This window comes from Falco rusticolus, chromosome 7 (genome assembly GCF_015220075.1).
Source record: "Falco rusticolus isolate bFalRus1 chromosome 7, bFalRus1.pri, whole genome shotgun sequence".
Taxonomy (NCBI): domain Eukaryota; kingdom Metazoa; phylum Chordata; class Aves; order Falconiformes; family Falconidae; genus Falco; species Falco rusticolus.
In genome coordinates this window covers 14,194,422-14,209,126 of record NC_051193.1, presented here as the reverse complement: position 1 = coordinate 14,209,126, position 14,705 = coordinate 14,194,422, and the positions used below count along the sequence as shown (strand labels likewise).

The following is a 14,705-nucleotide window of genomic DNA, read 5'->3' as shown; positions in this document are numbered from 1 at the left end:
TGTTTCTCCTGGAGACCCAGTCATGCCTCTAGCACGTATGTCCGTGCACACCAAAGAGTACTTCATCCAGCGCAGATGCCTTTGTTACTGTTCTTTCTTCCCCAGCACCTCTCTTCAACAGGAATGGTCTGTAGTGTTTTTGTTAGACTTGTTTTAGCAAGCAGCGCTTTGTGAACCAGCCAGCATTCTTAATTGTTTCCTTCTTTAAACAGGAATGAGTATCGAACCCTTCGCCAAGTCATTATTGACATGGTCTTAGCAACAGAAATGACAAAGCACTTTGAGCATGTCAACAAGTTTGTCAACAGCATTAATAAACCCTTGGCAGCGCTAGAAGAAAATGGGGTAAGCCACACTGCAAGTCCTCCTTAAAATGACTAGGTAGGGACTGGGAACCCTTGGCAGTAGGAAATCCCTCATGGTGCTCTGAGAAAGTTCATCAGAAATGTGGAGAAAGCCTAGAAGTGTGTCTTTCACCTCTGGGTTTGAATGCCCTTCTGCTTAACGTGGTCATCACATGTTTTGAGGGTGAGCGGGGCTCACTTAGATCTGTTAACATTGCAGTGCTACGGTGTCATACTTGGGACCAGAACCTTGGGCTGTATGTTTTTCCTGTTAAAAGTGCCACTTTGATGAACCCAGTCACTCCCATGGCGAGAGTACTGCTGGCAAGTCTTGGCATTGTTGTTGGCTGTTTCTGCAAAGGAGCCAAGACTTGCCTCAGAGCAGAAGCTGAATCGCTCCCTCGCTGACAACGGGAACCGCTGGTGGTGCACCATAAGGGCCGGTATATTGGCTGCCATATGGTGCGTTCTCTGGAAGTGAGGGCCCTCAGCCTTCAGCGCTTCCTGGCAGCGTTCACGGCTTTTCTGTCTACTTTCTTTTTTAATCTTTAAAATAGATGATGGTGGCATTATGTATCAGATAGGCATAATCAATAGCCATCTGGAACCCCGTGGACAAATGAAATTGCCTTTTAGGAACTCATTCTGAAAAACCACACCAGTTTCAATAACAGCTTCAACCAGCAGTTTTCTTGCCAGTAAGAGTACTGTATAATTTTGTCGGAATGATTGTTTGCAAAGAGATTTTCAGAAATGGTTATAATAAAGTTTGCATTGGTGGCAACGTCCTGTAGGAGCTGTAATGGTTTTCTGTGTTTTCTCACCGTGTTTTTTAGAAAGCCACATTTATGACCGTTGTGTGTACTGGGGGAGGGCAGTGTTTTTATTTTCTCAGAGTGGGAGAGTAACAGGTCCTGTTGCTCCACCCATCTGAAGCAGACTGGAGCTTAAATGGAGAAGAGTACCTTTGTCTACAGGAGTATAGGCTAGAATGAGCTTTGTTCTTGGCACCCAGTGATGCTAATGAGAACTATGGGAATGTGAAGCCAAAGTCCCAGTAGGATACTGGTTTTGCTGACTACAGGAGAAAGGCTGTTAAGTCCTTAGTCAGGCAGCCTCTGTGGGTGAGCGTGGCAGCATTCAGTGTAGGAGAGGAAGACGCATGGAGGAGAACAAGGGAGCTGCTGCTGCTGGGTGTAGTGCACCGCACCAGCTGGCCTTGTGGAGCGTGTAACTCTAGGACACCTGGTCCTGTTGGAGGGCTCTGTACTGTCCTGGCTCGGTGCGCAGAGCCCCTCTTCCCAGCCCCAAGAATTGGAATGCAGCAATTTTTTGAGCAGCAGCATCCATCCAAAGAGCCAAACTCCTCTTCTTGTCTGTTATGGAGAACTGAACAGCAGTTGGTGCTGAAGAATGGGGCTTGGACCTGTACAGTCAAACAGTAAAAACAAAAACAGTGACATACAGAAATGAAACAAAAGTTTAGTTCTGGCCTTGAGCCCCTGTGGCTGCAGGGAAATAATCTGCCCCACGAGGCATTTGCGATTCACAGCAAATTCTGCCCAAGGATGGGAAGAAAGACAAGGGCTGTATAATTTTTATTGAAAACAAGAAAATGGTTCCCTTCTTTTGGTTAGGAGTTCCTCAGTTCAGCAGGTTCCTATTAAAAGGTCTGTGATGTGTGAGTGGGTAAACCAAGTCATTTACTGTTCAGTCACTGGCAAAACAACACTGGCAGATCCTCTCTCGAGCCTGGTTGTATCTCTGGTTGCAGCGGCAGTGTGTGTTTCCTGGCCTGGTTTCCAGTCATGACGGGTGACTCAGTGTAGTGTTTGCAGGCTGAGCTGCCAACCGTGTGTTCCAAATGGGACAGCTCCACTTATTTTTTTTATATTTATTATTTTTATACATATTTGTTCAAAGAGCCATGCTGAGAAGCTGGTCTGTTTGTTTCCTTTCTTCTTTTGTTTCATAAACTGAAAAAAATCCTTTCCAGCTTCAGCATCCTTTATCCTCCCATTTCCCTTCATGATGTCACCTAAGCCTATGACAGGAAGCCACCATCTGACATGCAGAGACACCTCTGCACTCTGAGCAGGATGCTAGGACTAAGCACAGTTAGCATATGTTATTCCCAAGACATCTGCATCCAGCAAGTAGAACTGTGCCCTTGGTTTGAACAGATCACAGAAGCGAACATCCTCTCTTGGTTCCTGGTGGTTTACCTACTGGGCTATTCTTAGTGTCCTTAACTGAATGATCTCTAATAATTTTGCATGCTTAATTTCCATGCTTGTGTTTCTGGAGCTTCCATCACTTTGTTCTGGCTTTCTTTTACGTAATTTTGCCATGCATTTGGAGATATATGCACCTCAGTTTTCCTCTGTATTTTCCCTGCCACACATCTAAAAATGAGGGAAAAGAAGAATTGGTTTGGGAGTCTCATTTTGGAGAGAATGGCAGAGCTGGTGTTTCTGAGCCAGTATGCTACCAAATTACAATTTTTTTAATTATTGTCAGTTTCTTCCTTTGGGAAGAACTTTCTTCTGAAAACTATGCCCTAATAAAAGGTCAGAATGTTTCTGCTGCTTTGTATCTCTGTCTTCGTACAAAATACTGCAGGAACTGGTGGCACATTATTGTCATTATCATTATGGTGACTGTTAGTTCTCCACTGCTCTGGCTATAGAGCGAAACCTCATTAGGTGCCAGAGAAGTCTAGTTCCAAAGAGCTTATATTCTAAGTAGATGGTGGTGTAAATTTGTGTACCGACCCATCCCTAAAGAGTCAAGCAATGATGCTGTATTTACAGGTAATTCTTTAAGATAGTTTAGTCCTCAATCTCTGTCCTTTGGAAACTTACTTCATCAGAAATCCACAGAAAATAGCTTCTGATCTGGATCATCGGGGCCTTTACTCATATTAGCTGTATGCTGGCTCCAAATATAGAGTACCATTGACGTGCTTGTATGTGCAGCCTGGGAGCCAAATATAAGCTCTGTGTGGGCTGAAAACTTTCCTAGGCTTGCAGAGGAGAGATGAGGCTGTTCGGAAGCATGTTTCTAACATATTGCTTTAATACTGATAAACTCTCAGAAAGCAAAATTCCCAGTCAGGCCAGAGACTGGTGGGCTAACATGGGTCCAGCGGAAAGGAATGAGGAGCATGCCTGGGAGGCAGTGTGGGACCTGACTCTCCTAACAGTAGCAGCGCTGTCAGAAGGATTGATACTCGCACTGATGAGGTTTGCATGTGGAGGATGGCCGTGCATCTCTGGCCAGCCCTTTTATTTAGACAGCTATTCCACTCTAGCGGCTCCGTTAATCCTTGGATTTCAGCAGAGAATTACATTTTTTTGCCTACACAGTGCACATCACTATGTGTGTAGCGATGAATGGATCGTCTCCACACTTTTAAGGAGACAGGCAAGGTACAGAGGGATTAAATGACTTGCCCAAAGATGCCCAAGATATCTGTCACAAAGACAGTGACTGAATCCAGAAATGGGAGTTCGGTGCTAGTTCAGAGCTGTGGGTAACATTCGTAATCCCCCTATAAATGTGGTTGGACATCAAATATGGTAGCCAGTAGCGGGACTGATCCCTCTAGGATCTGCTGAAAGCATTCCCAAGGCACAAAGCCTTTGAGTAAGTGCACAGAGACCTTGCTAATGGATTGTTTTGAATTCTTAAATGTTACAGAATAATGGTGATGGAGAGTCAATCAAAACTGTTCTCGGGTCTCCTGAAAACCGTATCCTTATCAAACGCATGTTGATAAAGTGTGCTGACATTTCCAATCCATGCAGACCCATAGAACAGTGCATAGAGTGGGCTGGACGCATCTCTGAGGAGTACTTTGCGCAGGTAAGGCTGCTGAAATTCCAGGTGAGCATCTCTCTCTTTAACAGGGAAGAGAAGGGTGCAGGTACTGCCAGTGTCCCAGAAGATCTAAGGCTGCATTACATAGTGTGGAAAATAACAGCTTTTCTATTTTTCGGTGATGGGATATTTCTATATTTCGATGATGCCAACACAAGTTCTACAGTGCAGTTTTTGAAAAAGTCAAGCTTTCAAGTTGGTCACCTTGGAGCTGGGCTTTTTGAGTTTTGCCTGCAGATGCATTCCCATCACAAGAGGCAAAGGTGCCTTCTGTGTACCCACGTGCTGGCTGTGCCTCAAGGACAGGGTCATCAGGTCCTGGTGTTAGCGTGGGAAGGGCACTCCGAGGAATGCTGTAAGATGTAAACGCACTGTGCTGAAGAAAGGGTTTAGGAAGGTGGGGAAAAGGAGAGGGCGGAGTCGCTACTAGAGATGATGGACCAAATACTGCAACTGGGACTTGGTACATCCAGGGGCAGAAAAGAGGGTAAAAAAGATGTTTTGCCATCTCTGAGTTGTACAGATTGTCGCTTCCGTCAGAGGCTGAAAATGGCTGAGCACCTTTTAGCTCTGAAGCAGCCATAACTTAATTAGTAACGTGTGAACTTACCTAGGGTCAGCTTTGTGTGTAGATGCCCCAGGTAAATGTATCACTTTGTGGGAAACACTGGAAGGCACTATGAGCCTGCTGTTTCGCTGAAACCTACATAAAATTGCTGCTGCTTCAGATTTATTCAGGTTCCTCTGTTTATTTAGCAGTTGCATGCTCTAGTCAGTGCCAAACAATCTGCTGCTGAAAAAGACCATTAACAGAATGTGTCTTAGACGAATAATCACAAGAGTGTCTTTTGCAGACTGATGAAGAGAGGCGGCAAGGTTTACCTGTTGTGATGCCAGTTTTTGACAGAAATACTTGCAGCATCCCCAAATCCCAATTATCATTCATTGATTACTTCATTATTGATATGTTTCATGCCTGGGATGGTAAGTAAAACTCTGCTGTATTTCCTGACAATAACTGTTTTGTGAACATTTGAAACTACTTTGATCTAAAATTGCTTTCTTATGGCTCCTAAAGAACGAGGAGAAGAGGGAAGATTTCTGCAGTTTAAGTAAGCTTAATAACTTCATTATTGCTTAGAAGTATTTTGATACTGCTATAAGCCATTCTCATGGCTTCTCTTTAATATACTAGATTCGGGCAATGTTTAACTTTCTTTGTTTTAAACTTGCTTTTCTATAAATGGAGAACAGAACATATTCTCCTTGACAGCACTTTGGGCACAGTCATTTTGTCCATGTTGCTATCAGTTATGCTTCAGGACAAATTTCTTCCATCTGGAAACTGCTTGGGGGAGCACCTGTTTCCTTCCAAGTGCTGCCTTCGTGATAAAAGTGGTCAGAAATGTGACTCTCCTGAACGCTAGATCGTGGCATGTGACTGAGATTTGATGAAGTAGAATAATTGCATGCATAGTTCGCTATGCCCCTCCTGGAAAACTGGTCCCTTTGCTGGGACTTGCAATGCCGGTATTAAGTAAACTTACAGAACTGTTCTCAGCAGCCCGAGTGATGCCTGGGTGACGAGAGCTGTGCAGCCAAAACCATTTCAAGTACCAGTACGACAGATTTCAGCTTTCCTACTTAACACAGTTGCCCAGACATTTCAAGTGATATTCAAGCAGACAGAATCATGTGACTGTTTCAATTCTATAAACTAAATACATTTTGCCCTTTCTTCCCTAGAATTTGCAGACCTGCCAAATTTGATGGAGCATCTGAATAATAACATTAAATACTGGAAAGGACTAGATGGAAGGAGTCTGCGGGGCCTTCGACCACCACCAGAATAGCAGTTAGACCATGGTGTGTAATTTACTAACCAGATGCGTATTTATTCAAGATCACTTTTATTCATATGATTTCAGATTTGTTTTGGTCTCTTCAGTATTACAGTAAGGCTAGCCCATGCGCTTGGGGAGCTTTTGAATTCATGTGAACGTGAGGTGAGCAGTTGACTTCCACAAACTACCATGTGTGGACTCCAATGAAATAAGCCCAAGTGGAATTACACTGGATTGCTACAGTACTTGTACTGCAGAGGGTTTATTAATCAACATATTCTTGCGATATCTTCATACCAGTATGTGAAGCTGGGAGACCCTGAAGAATCCTCATAAAAAGGACATTCACTAGAAGATTGTCTATCTATTAATAGAGACTCACAGCTTTTCTGAGAAAGCTACATGCTTTTTATAAGCACTTAAGACAGTTACGTAGAACAATCAGACATTTCAAATGCAACTGTCTATGAAAGAATTTTTGATCTATGAGAAATAGATGTACTGTATTTTTTCACATCACAGAAGGTGCAATCATTCACTTCTGAGCACTACTGAAAGTGAGTTCTCTTTAAGAAATTTAGTAGCAAATGTAAAAAATAACACAAGAATTTTTGAGGTTGATCGTTAGCATCTATGATTAAAATGTTATGGTTTATTTATTTTGTTAGATGTTCAATATTTTCTATGAATTTATAAATACTTAAAAGCCAAAGCCAACTTTAGATGCATTATAAATTTACATGATTCATACTCATTAATATACATTTAATTGATGTACAGACCTTTTATTTTCATAATGCAAATACAAAATACTATACAATGATACATTTTTATTGCACTGTAAGGATAGATGTGTATGTTTAAATATTGTCTGATTTATGTTAATTAAAATAAGTTTTATTGAAAAGGTCTCACTTGAGAATAGTAGAATAAACAAGAAATGTATACTGTCTGAGCACCAGAACTGCAGTGGTTCTCCCACAAACCAGTGACGACCACCTGATCTTCCCTTGGCTGCAAAAATAATAATATGTTGGAACTTGTTGTTTTCTCCCATGAAATTTTATGACTGAATTCCATGTCAAAGTCTGCCTTATTTTATATAGTATTTCTACAAAGCATTCCACAGCATATATGAGGAGGTAATACTAAACATCTAATGAATTTCAACATTTTATAGCCTATGTATTTTCCTCTGCCATGAAAGAAACAGAACATAAAACCACCAACAAAAACCTTTAACTCGAGAAGTTTGTAAAGGCTGTGTACCTTCACAATTTGAATGAAACCTTCATAGCAAACACCAGAAAATAATAAAATGTATATTTTAAGAAGCGTCCTAGCCATTTCATTTGAAATGTCTATTTACTTTGTAGTTTGCAGACTTAACAGATACGTGAAAATCTTTTGAAAATAACTAAGATACTTGCTGTCTGATAAAAAGGAAGAGGTGGAAGGGTTGGACTGGCATGAGGGTGATGAGAGGTGGTTATGGCTGGCAACCCCCTGTGCTTGTGGCCTCCCCTTGGCAAGTCCATCAAACCGTTGTGTGCCCTTGGACAAGTCTCTTCACAGCCGAAAGCAGCGCCAGGCTGTATTCCACTGACGGACCGGCAGAGTATCCAGTCAGCCTTCCCGGCAGGCAGAAAGGCACGCCAGAAGCACTGAAAGAATTGCTGACCCTTGTCAGTGCAGAGGCAGTTGACTTCAGAGACGTTTTGAACCGTTCCTGAAGAAGCAGAGACAGGGAGGAGCTGGCTGATGGAGCAGTTCGGGGACTACAGCAGCAGGAGCCTTAAAGCAGGTAAGAAAGGAACAGGCGGCCTCCCCAGGCGCTGCCAGTTTCTGTGTTTCTCCTTCATCTCCAATGAGGCTCATGGGCCACCACCATTTGTGGCCGCCTGCTGTTCATGTTTGTGTCATGCCTTTCTGCCGGTGCTGCCCTTACCCCTGCAGGTGTGCTCTCCGTTCCTAGGCTGAATTTGGGTTATGGGCTGCCGGGGCAGGGAATTCCCTGTTGTAACTTCCTTTAGTTCATCAATGTGTGTATCTTGCCTGAGCTGGTGGGGCTCAGACCCTGCCTCGGAGCAGCCAGACCACGCCACTGTCTCACCGACAGTAGTAGGACAGAGGGCATGGGGTCCTTGTCAGTCTCCCAGGGGTTCTACATCTGATCCTGAAGGCGCAGATCTATTTCCATTGAAGGCTGAAAAAAACAAGTATCCTATTTTTGAAGGGAATATGCAAGGAGAGGCAGGGTTGGCTGCCAGATATGTTGTTTTCCTGGCAATATTGCACTGTGTTTCCCTATACATGCACCTATTGTAATCAGCTGTAATTTGCCGCATGGTGTTAATCTCTTCTATTGCAGGCTCCTGTGCCCAGTTCAAGGAAAAACTACTCTGGCTCCATCAGGGGCAAGCTGCATCACACCATCGATACGTTCTCCACATGTCTGCTGCAGTGAGGACAGGAGAGGAAAATTAACAGCGTGTGGACCCAGAGAATGTCTGCAGGAAGAGGGTAAAAATCATAGAATCGTTCAGGTTGGAAAAGACCATTAAGATCCTTGAGTCCTACTGTTAACCTGGCACAGCCAAGTCCACCACGAAACCATGTCCCTAAGTGCCACATCGACGCAGCTTCTAAATACCTGCAGGGACGGTGACTCCACCTCACCCCTGGGCAGCCTGTGCCAGTGCCTGACCACCCTTCCAGCGAAGACATTTTTCCTAATCTCCAATCTAAGCCTCCCCTGGTGCAACTTGAGGCCGGTTCCTCTTGTCCTGTCACTTGTGACCTGGGAGAAGAGACCGACCCCCCTCGCTGCAGCCCCTTGCAGCAGCTGTGGGGAGCGATGAGATCCCCCCTGAGCCCCCTCCTCTCCAGGCTGACCCCCCCCAGCCCCCCAGCCGCTCCCCATGGTTCTTGTGCCCCAGCCCCTTCCCCAGCCCCTGCCCGGCTCTGGACACGCTGCAGCCCCTCAGTGTCCCCCCTGCAGTGAGGGCCGAGCGCTGACCCCAGGATTCGAGGGGCGGCCGCACCAGTGCCCAGCGCAGGGGGACGGTCACTGCCCCGGCCCCGCTGGCCACGCTGTGTCTGACACGAGCCAGGCGCTGCTGGCCTCCTTGGCCCCCAGCTCGGGGCCATCTGCAGCGCGCTGAGGTTGCATTCTGTCCCCTCATCCACATCGTCGATAAAGATATTAAACAGAACTGGTCAGGAAAAAATATTTCTTCATAAAAGCATAGTTAATATTCTGGGTTATATTACTGAATGGTAAAAGCAGTTAATTTTATCTGCTATAAAAATGCCTGATGCATCATCATTGAAAAGATGTGATCAATATGATTAATTCCCTGAAATTCATGCTGCATCTTTAATGCCATTACTTGGAGTGTAGAGCTGTGCTAATCAATCCTCTGTGTCAGCCAGATTTATGTCCGTATCGGTGTATGATAATTTCACTTAACATAAAACACTGATTTGCAACCACTGACTGCAGCTCCGTTCACTCTGTTGTCCATCTAAATTTCGCTGTTGCCAGGGACAGATTCTAATTAAAGTCTGGAACCAGCATGCCTGATCCTCACCTGAGATCTCTTCCCACTGAGCTTCCCTCTCAAGCTACACTTCTGAAGCCGCCTGTGCAGCGGGAGGCTGTGCAGGTTCAGCGGGGGCGATTCCAGGCTGCTGCGCACGCAGCAGGAAGGGCCTTGCTGTGCAGCAGTAATAGCTCTCATGGGGTACTCATTGCTCCAGGACCCCACTGCAAATTCTTCAGCCATTCCAGAGCCCCTTCCTTTCTTGCCCCTTCCTTTCTTCATCACATTGCCTGTGCTCTGAACCCTTTCCCATTTAGTATCTCTTCCCATGCTTTTTGAGCTGTCATTCAGTGATGGGTCCCTGCTTGGGACAGAAACCATGGCTTTACTGATGGTTTCCCACCATGGAAAGGAGAACACTGGAATAAACTGAAAGAGCATGATTGAAGTTGTTCCCAAATTCAGGCAGGCTGCCAGTCTTATACAGTGTTGCACTTTTCATTTATTCTTGCTTTAATGCTAATACAAGAGCGAATTCCATCGTAGACGTGATGAAGGAGAAGTCCTTTATGCACCTCCAGGGTTTTAATCTTAAAGCTTTGTGTTCTAAAACGGAATAAAGTTCAGCAATTCAGCATTAAATGACCCACTCGGAATGATTGGCTCTATTTTCCATGCTGCGTATTTTCAATCAGGTAATACTGCTGCTAAACATGGGTATCCCTTTAGTTGCTTCCAGGTGAGTCTGAACTATTATGATCTGGTAAAAAAAAAGTGTTGGCTCCTCAGCAAATTGCCCTGGATGAGTATCTTGGTCCCTTCAAGGGATAGGTATAAAATCCTGAGTAATAAATGCTTATTCTTACAAAAGGAGAAGCCAGACAGGTGCTGTGCACAGCTACCTTGTCCCTGGTTGGAAGACAAGTTTCATGCTATGATTTTCCCAATAGCTATCTATAAATTAAAAATCACCTGAAACGGAATGAATGCCTTGGGTTTTGTTGCAGCGCTTTTTGCTGTGGCTGTCTCTGCTTGTCTCAGTAGAGGCATCATTGATATGACACTTAAGAAAATTGTCATGAACACGAAGGAACTGAAGGAATGACAAAGTCATTCCTACATAAAAGAGAAGAAAGGATAATAAATATCTACTAATCCCTTACAGAATGCTCAGAAACAGCACAGGGAAACTGTAGTCAGTTGTGCCCTTCCGTGAGACCAGGAGGGTTTGAGTCATGACTCTGCGTGGAGCACTTTGAGATGAAGTCTCGGAGCTATTCACAAGCTTCAAAACAAATAATCTCTCTGCTGACGTGTGACATCATGCCTCCAAGGTACAGTGGTGCCAGGGGTGCTCGTTAAATGATAGCAGGATGGATTGCATTTCATCCTGACATGATGTTTGGATGCAGAAAATGAGCTTTTAAATTACTGCCATGTCCCTGTGCAGCCTGTACTGCTGGTTCAGAACAAAGGGGATGTCCAGATGCTTCAGCTGTTTTTTGTTCTGCTGAAGCTACAGCTCAAGGCAGGGGAAAGGACTTCTGTGTTGTAACTCCGCTGGATGCTTTCTCTCGGTGCCTGCTTTGAATGTTACTAGGCAAAGCGTCTCATGTTTTCCTTTTTTTTGTCCCCCGTGTTTAACAGTTTAACATCTTTAAGAATCTCTTCCCACACTTCCCATGCAAACCTCAGTGAATTTAGCTTTGCAAACCCTGTGAAGCTATGTGTTGACATCCTCTTCAACAAGTAAGGCAACTGAGTTAGAGAAGGCCAGAGGACCCAGGGCCACTAAGCAAAAATGGGTTTGAGGCTTCAAAACACCTTTGAAGTCCTGGACCTCCAAGCTCTGCCTGTGATTTAACGGTAAGTCTTTCTCAGGTCAGGAAAGAGTCCTCTGATTTTCCACTTTTTCCCTCTCAGCTTCTCTGTCTTCCATTTTTCTTCTGATCCCATTTGCTGAGTCCTTCCCTTGACTTCCACTGGCTGTGGACCCTGCTCAAACACGCAGCCATAATGCTGGTACTAACTCCTGCCTCTCACACTGACTCTTGCTGCTTACAACAGCTTTTACTACAGGTGAAGTGGTTAAAGTGAGCCTGGAAAAACACCTTATATTGGCTGAAAGCCTTACACTGGTATCCACAGGCAGAAGAAGAATACAAACATAGTTAACTAAAACAGCTTGTGAGCACTCCATAGCTACTGCATGCGCTGTGAGTATGTGTGCTGCGTCTTTTGTATTGTACTCCCACGTGCAGACTGCATGTACCTCTGCCTGTGAGGATGTGGTAGCAAATACAAGCAGCTGTGGACACTTGTTGAAATTTGAATCTTTTTTTGGTTTGCTTGCTCCCCCCCTCGAGTGGCAAGAGTCATTGCTAGAGCTAAAGCTAATCTTAGTTCAGCCCGTGGTAATTAACAGCAGTTACTTCATCCTTTAATCGCATAAATTTCTCTTGAGGTAGTGAAATAGCACAGCAACGCACATGATGTTAGAGAGAAAGCGAAAAAGGTGATTGCCTGATTTCGAAATGAAAGGAGGAGTTTAGCCACTATGTAATTATTCAAGTGAGAAGTTGGTCCTGCCTGCCTTTTAATATTCTGAAGTGGCATCTGACGGCAATCCCTCCCCAGAGTTCATTACATTGGCTCTGAGCTCAACCTGAGCCTGCCGAGTGCCAAGTTCAGCATGCAGCGTGTTTTATAACCAAGAATGACGTCGTCCCAGTGATCCTGCAGCTCCCTGGGAGGGGGTATAGGCTCCTTATTTGTTCTCTTTAGCCTAGAGACGAAATGGGGTATGTTTGATGAGATTCCATTGGTATTCGCAGTGTGGAATGTGTAAGGAATATCGCTTTGCCACCTCCAACGAGAACTGTCCTCTTTTCCCTAAAAAAACGAGATGTTACTTTGCGCGTAGTGTTTTTCTTTACAGAATTGAATTTTTTTCCATTACAGATCCCGAAGTGCTTTACAAGAAGACCCGCAGAGCCCTTTTGCAGGTGGGTAAAAACAAGTTGCAGGGAAGCAGAGTGGCTTGTCAGCATCCACCCCACGGCAAGCCCTGGCCTAGTCCTGGGGGCTGCCGGGCTGCTGCTGAGGGCTCTGCGCTGAGCCACGCTGACGTGCAAAAGCAGTGGGAAGAGCAGCTGAGAAAGCAGGCGCTTTCGTAACAGTTTGTCACTGCGGCTTTACAGAGATACTGGTCAGAGCTCCTGAGAAGCCAGAAATCCATCCTCCCTCCCCACTTTGTCCTGACCTCAGCGAGACTCGCGGGAGTGCCGAATGCCACTGGCGTGCGCACGTGGCAGTCCCAGCGCCCGTCCCCAGCAGCGGGCGGTACCGGCTGTTTCAGACGCTCTTTACCGTAAGTAAGACTGCAATGGTATAGCGTGAATGTAAGTGCCAAGAAACAGGCAAGGTGCCCAGCCACCCCGCCGGGGCTGGGCTGGGCCTGCCATGCATAACATCAGGCACAGCCTTTGGGAGTTAGGGAGAAATGCTCCAGCCGCATGAATAGACAGTTTCCAGGACATCAAGAGAGCAGAAATTCTCCTCACCATAAGCAAGCCCTAAAAGTGAGCAGCCTCTCCCAACCCCTGAAAATCGGTGCTGGCAGGCAGCAAATATGCTGTCCCCTGTTAAAACAAATCTCTGACAAGCCAAGGTCAGAAAGCAGAAAATTTTAGCTGCTCTATCGTGCCAGGAACAAAAAAAAGAAAGAAAAGAAAAAGCCTTGTTTTAAAATAAGCTGTTTTAAATAAACAAGTGTTCTTTGAACCACATCAGACTACATACCTAACAGTATTTGTTAAGTAAATATTAGTGACATGTTTAAGTCTGGCTCAGTATGTATTAGCAAAGTGGTATTTGTGTTGCTTTGTTGTAACAAGAGTCAACAGTGTTTCTAGAAGGTGGTCTGAAAAAAGGGACTTTGGGGTCCTTTTTTTCCATTTTAGCATCCCACAGAGAAACATCTGCCCACCAGTAGTCCCACCTCAGGACTTACAAGTCAAAAGCCTTCCCAACGCGTTGATTTTGATGAAGTTATACTTCACTTTCATTGCCCCATGGATGCACCTCTTAGATCATTTTGGCTTTCTGAAGGCAGTCAGCCCCGAGACTGGTTGCAAATACATGGTCACATTATTGTAGTCTGTACCTGAAATGCCAGGTGCTGTGGCTGAGCGAAGTTCAGACCCATTCGCACCTCTTATGATCAGCTGCTCCCTGAACTTTAGATTTTCTCAAGTTTGATACTAGTGCTGTAAGCACAGAGAGCCCCCCCGCACAGGCCTGCCCCTCAGCTTTGCAACTGAGCTGACCCAGTGCCCGCCAAGGGCACTGCCAACGTGCAGAAAGCCACCAAGGGACTGAGAGGGCACCATGCAGCCTAAAAGCCGATGGTTGCTCTTCAATTCCTAATTTAAACAGGTCTTTGAATTTGGTTTTTTGGCTGTCTATCCTTTGACCTTTCGGCTTACTTAACTCTTTTCCAGAGCCTGTATTAACTCTACGGTTAATGCACAGAGGAATGCAAAGCAAGAGAATAGGTTTTAACAGTGCTGCTGCTGAATTTGAAATTCTCCACCAAAACCAAAGGTTTTCTTTTATGTCTGACAGGCTATGAGGAAGTCAGGCTGCTTCTTAAGTGTCCTTTCTGGTGCGTCAATACAAGCGATCCGATCTCTTTAGGCGCACTCAGACATTTTGGCCTTAATAAATCATGACCATAGACCATGTGCTTCCATGTATGGGAAGCGATGTGATTTTTTCTCCCTGCCTTTGTGGAGTGTTGGAGAAGAGGAAAGGTTGTGCTCTGTGGGACCCGAGGGGGAAAGCTGCAGTTCACAGATCACACTGGAGCTGCCCCAGGGCCTGGCCGTTGAAGGCACAGTGAGGCTGTGCAGGCAAACACGACAGCAAGGCTTTTATCTGTATGCCACGGCATCACGGGTCAACACTGTGACTTCTTTCTCTTCTTTCAAGCTTTCATGTCAGAGGAATCAAAGCCCCCTACCTCCCCTTCCCAAATTGTCTGCAGTTAATGATAGCACAAACAGTAGTTAGCCCGGGTTTGAGAAAGG

The 14,705-nt window shown here is 45.1% G+C and overlaps 2 protein-coding genes across 9 annotated transcripts in view; both read left to right on the top strand.

Annotated features, from left to right (window-relative positions):
- The window catches only part of PDE8A (phosphodiesterase 8A), a 157,350-nt gene extending 149,949 nt beyond the window's left edge, over positions 1-7,401 (top strand). For 5 of the 6 annotated variants that reach the window (XM_037394512.1, XM_037394513.1, XM_037394509.1 and 2 more), the window contains 4 exons: positions 213-345; positions 4,047-4,211; positions 5,081-5,210; positions 5,973-7,401. In XM_037394512.1, coding sequence (XP_037250409.1) covers positions 213-345; positions 4,047-4,211; positions 5,081-5,210; positions 5,973-6,079 — 535 coding nt within the window. In that variant the 3' untranslated portion in view covers positions 6,080-7,401. The remainder of the gene's footprint in view (positions 1-212; positions 346-4,046; positions 4,212-5,080; positions 5,211-5,972) is intronic. The other variant, XM_037394511.1, reaches the window with a different exon arrangement.
- A 108-nt stretch (positions 7,402-7,509) lies between these two features.
- LOC119151095 overlaps positions 7,510-14,705 on the top strand; it is an 18,316-nt gene continuing 11,120 nt past the window's right edge. For all 3 annotated transcript variants that reach the window (XM_037394518.1, XM_037394517.1, XM_037394516.1), the window contains exons 1-4: positions 7,510-7,874; positions 8,442-8,593; positions 12,577-12,620; positions 12,816-12,985. In XM_037394518.1, coding sequence (XP_037250415.1) covers positions 8,577-8,593; positions 12,577-12,620; positions 12,816-12,985 — 231 coding nt within the window. In that variant the 5' untranslated portion in view covers positions 7,510-7,874; positions 8,442-8,576. The remainder of the gene's footprint in view (positions 7,875-8,441; positions 8,594-12,576; positions 12,621-12,815; positions 12,986-14,705) is intronic.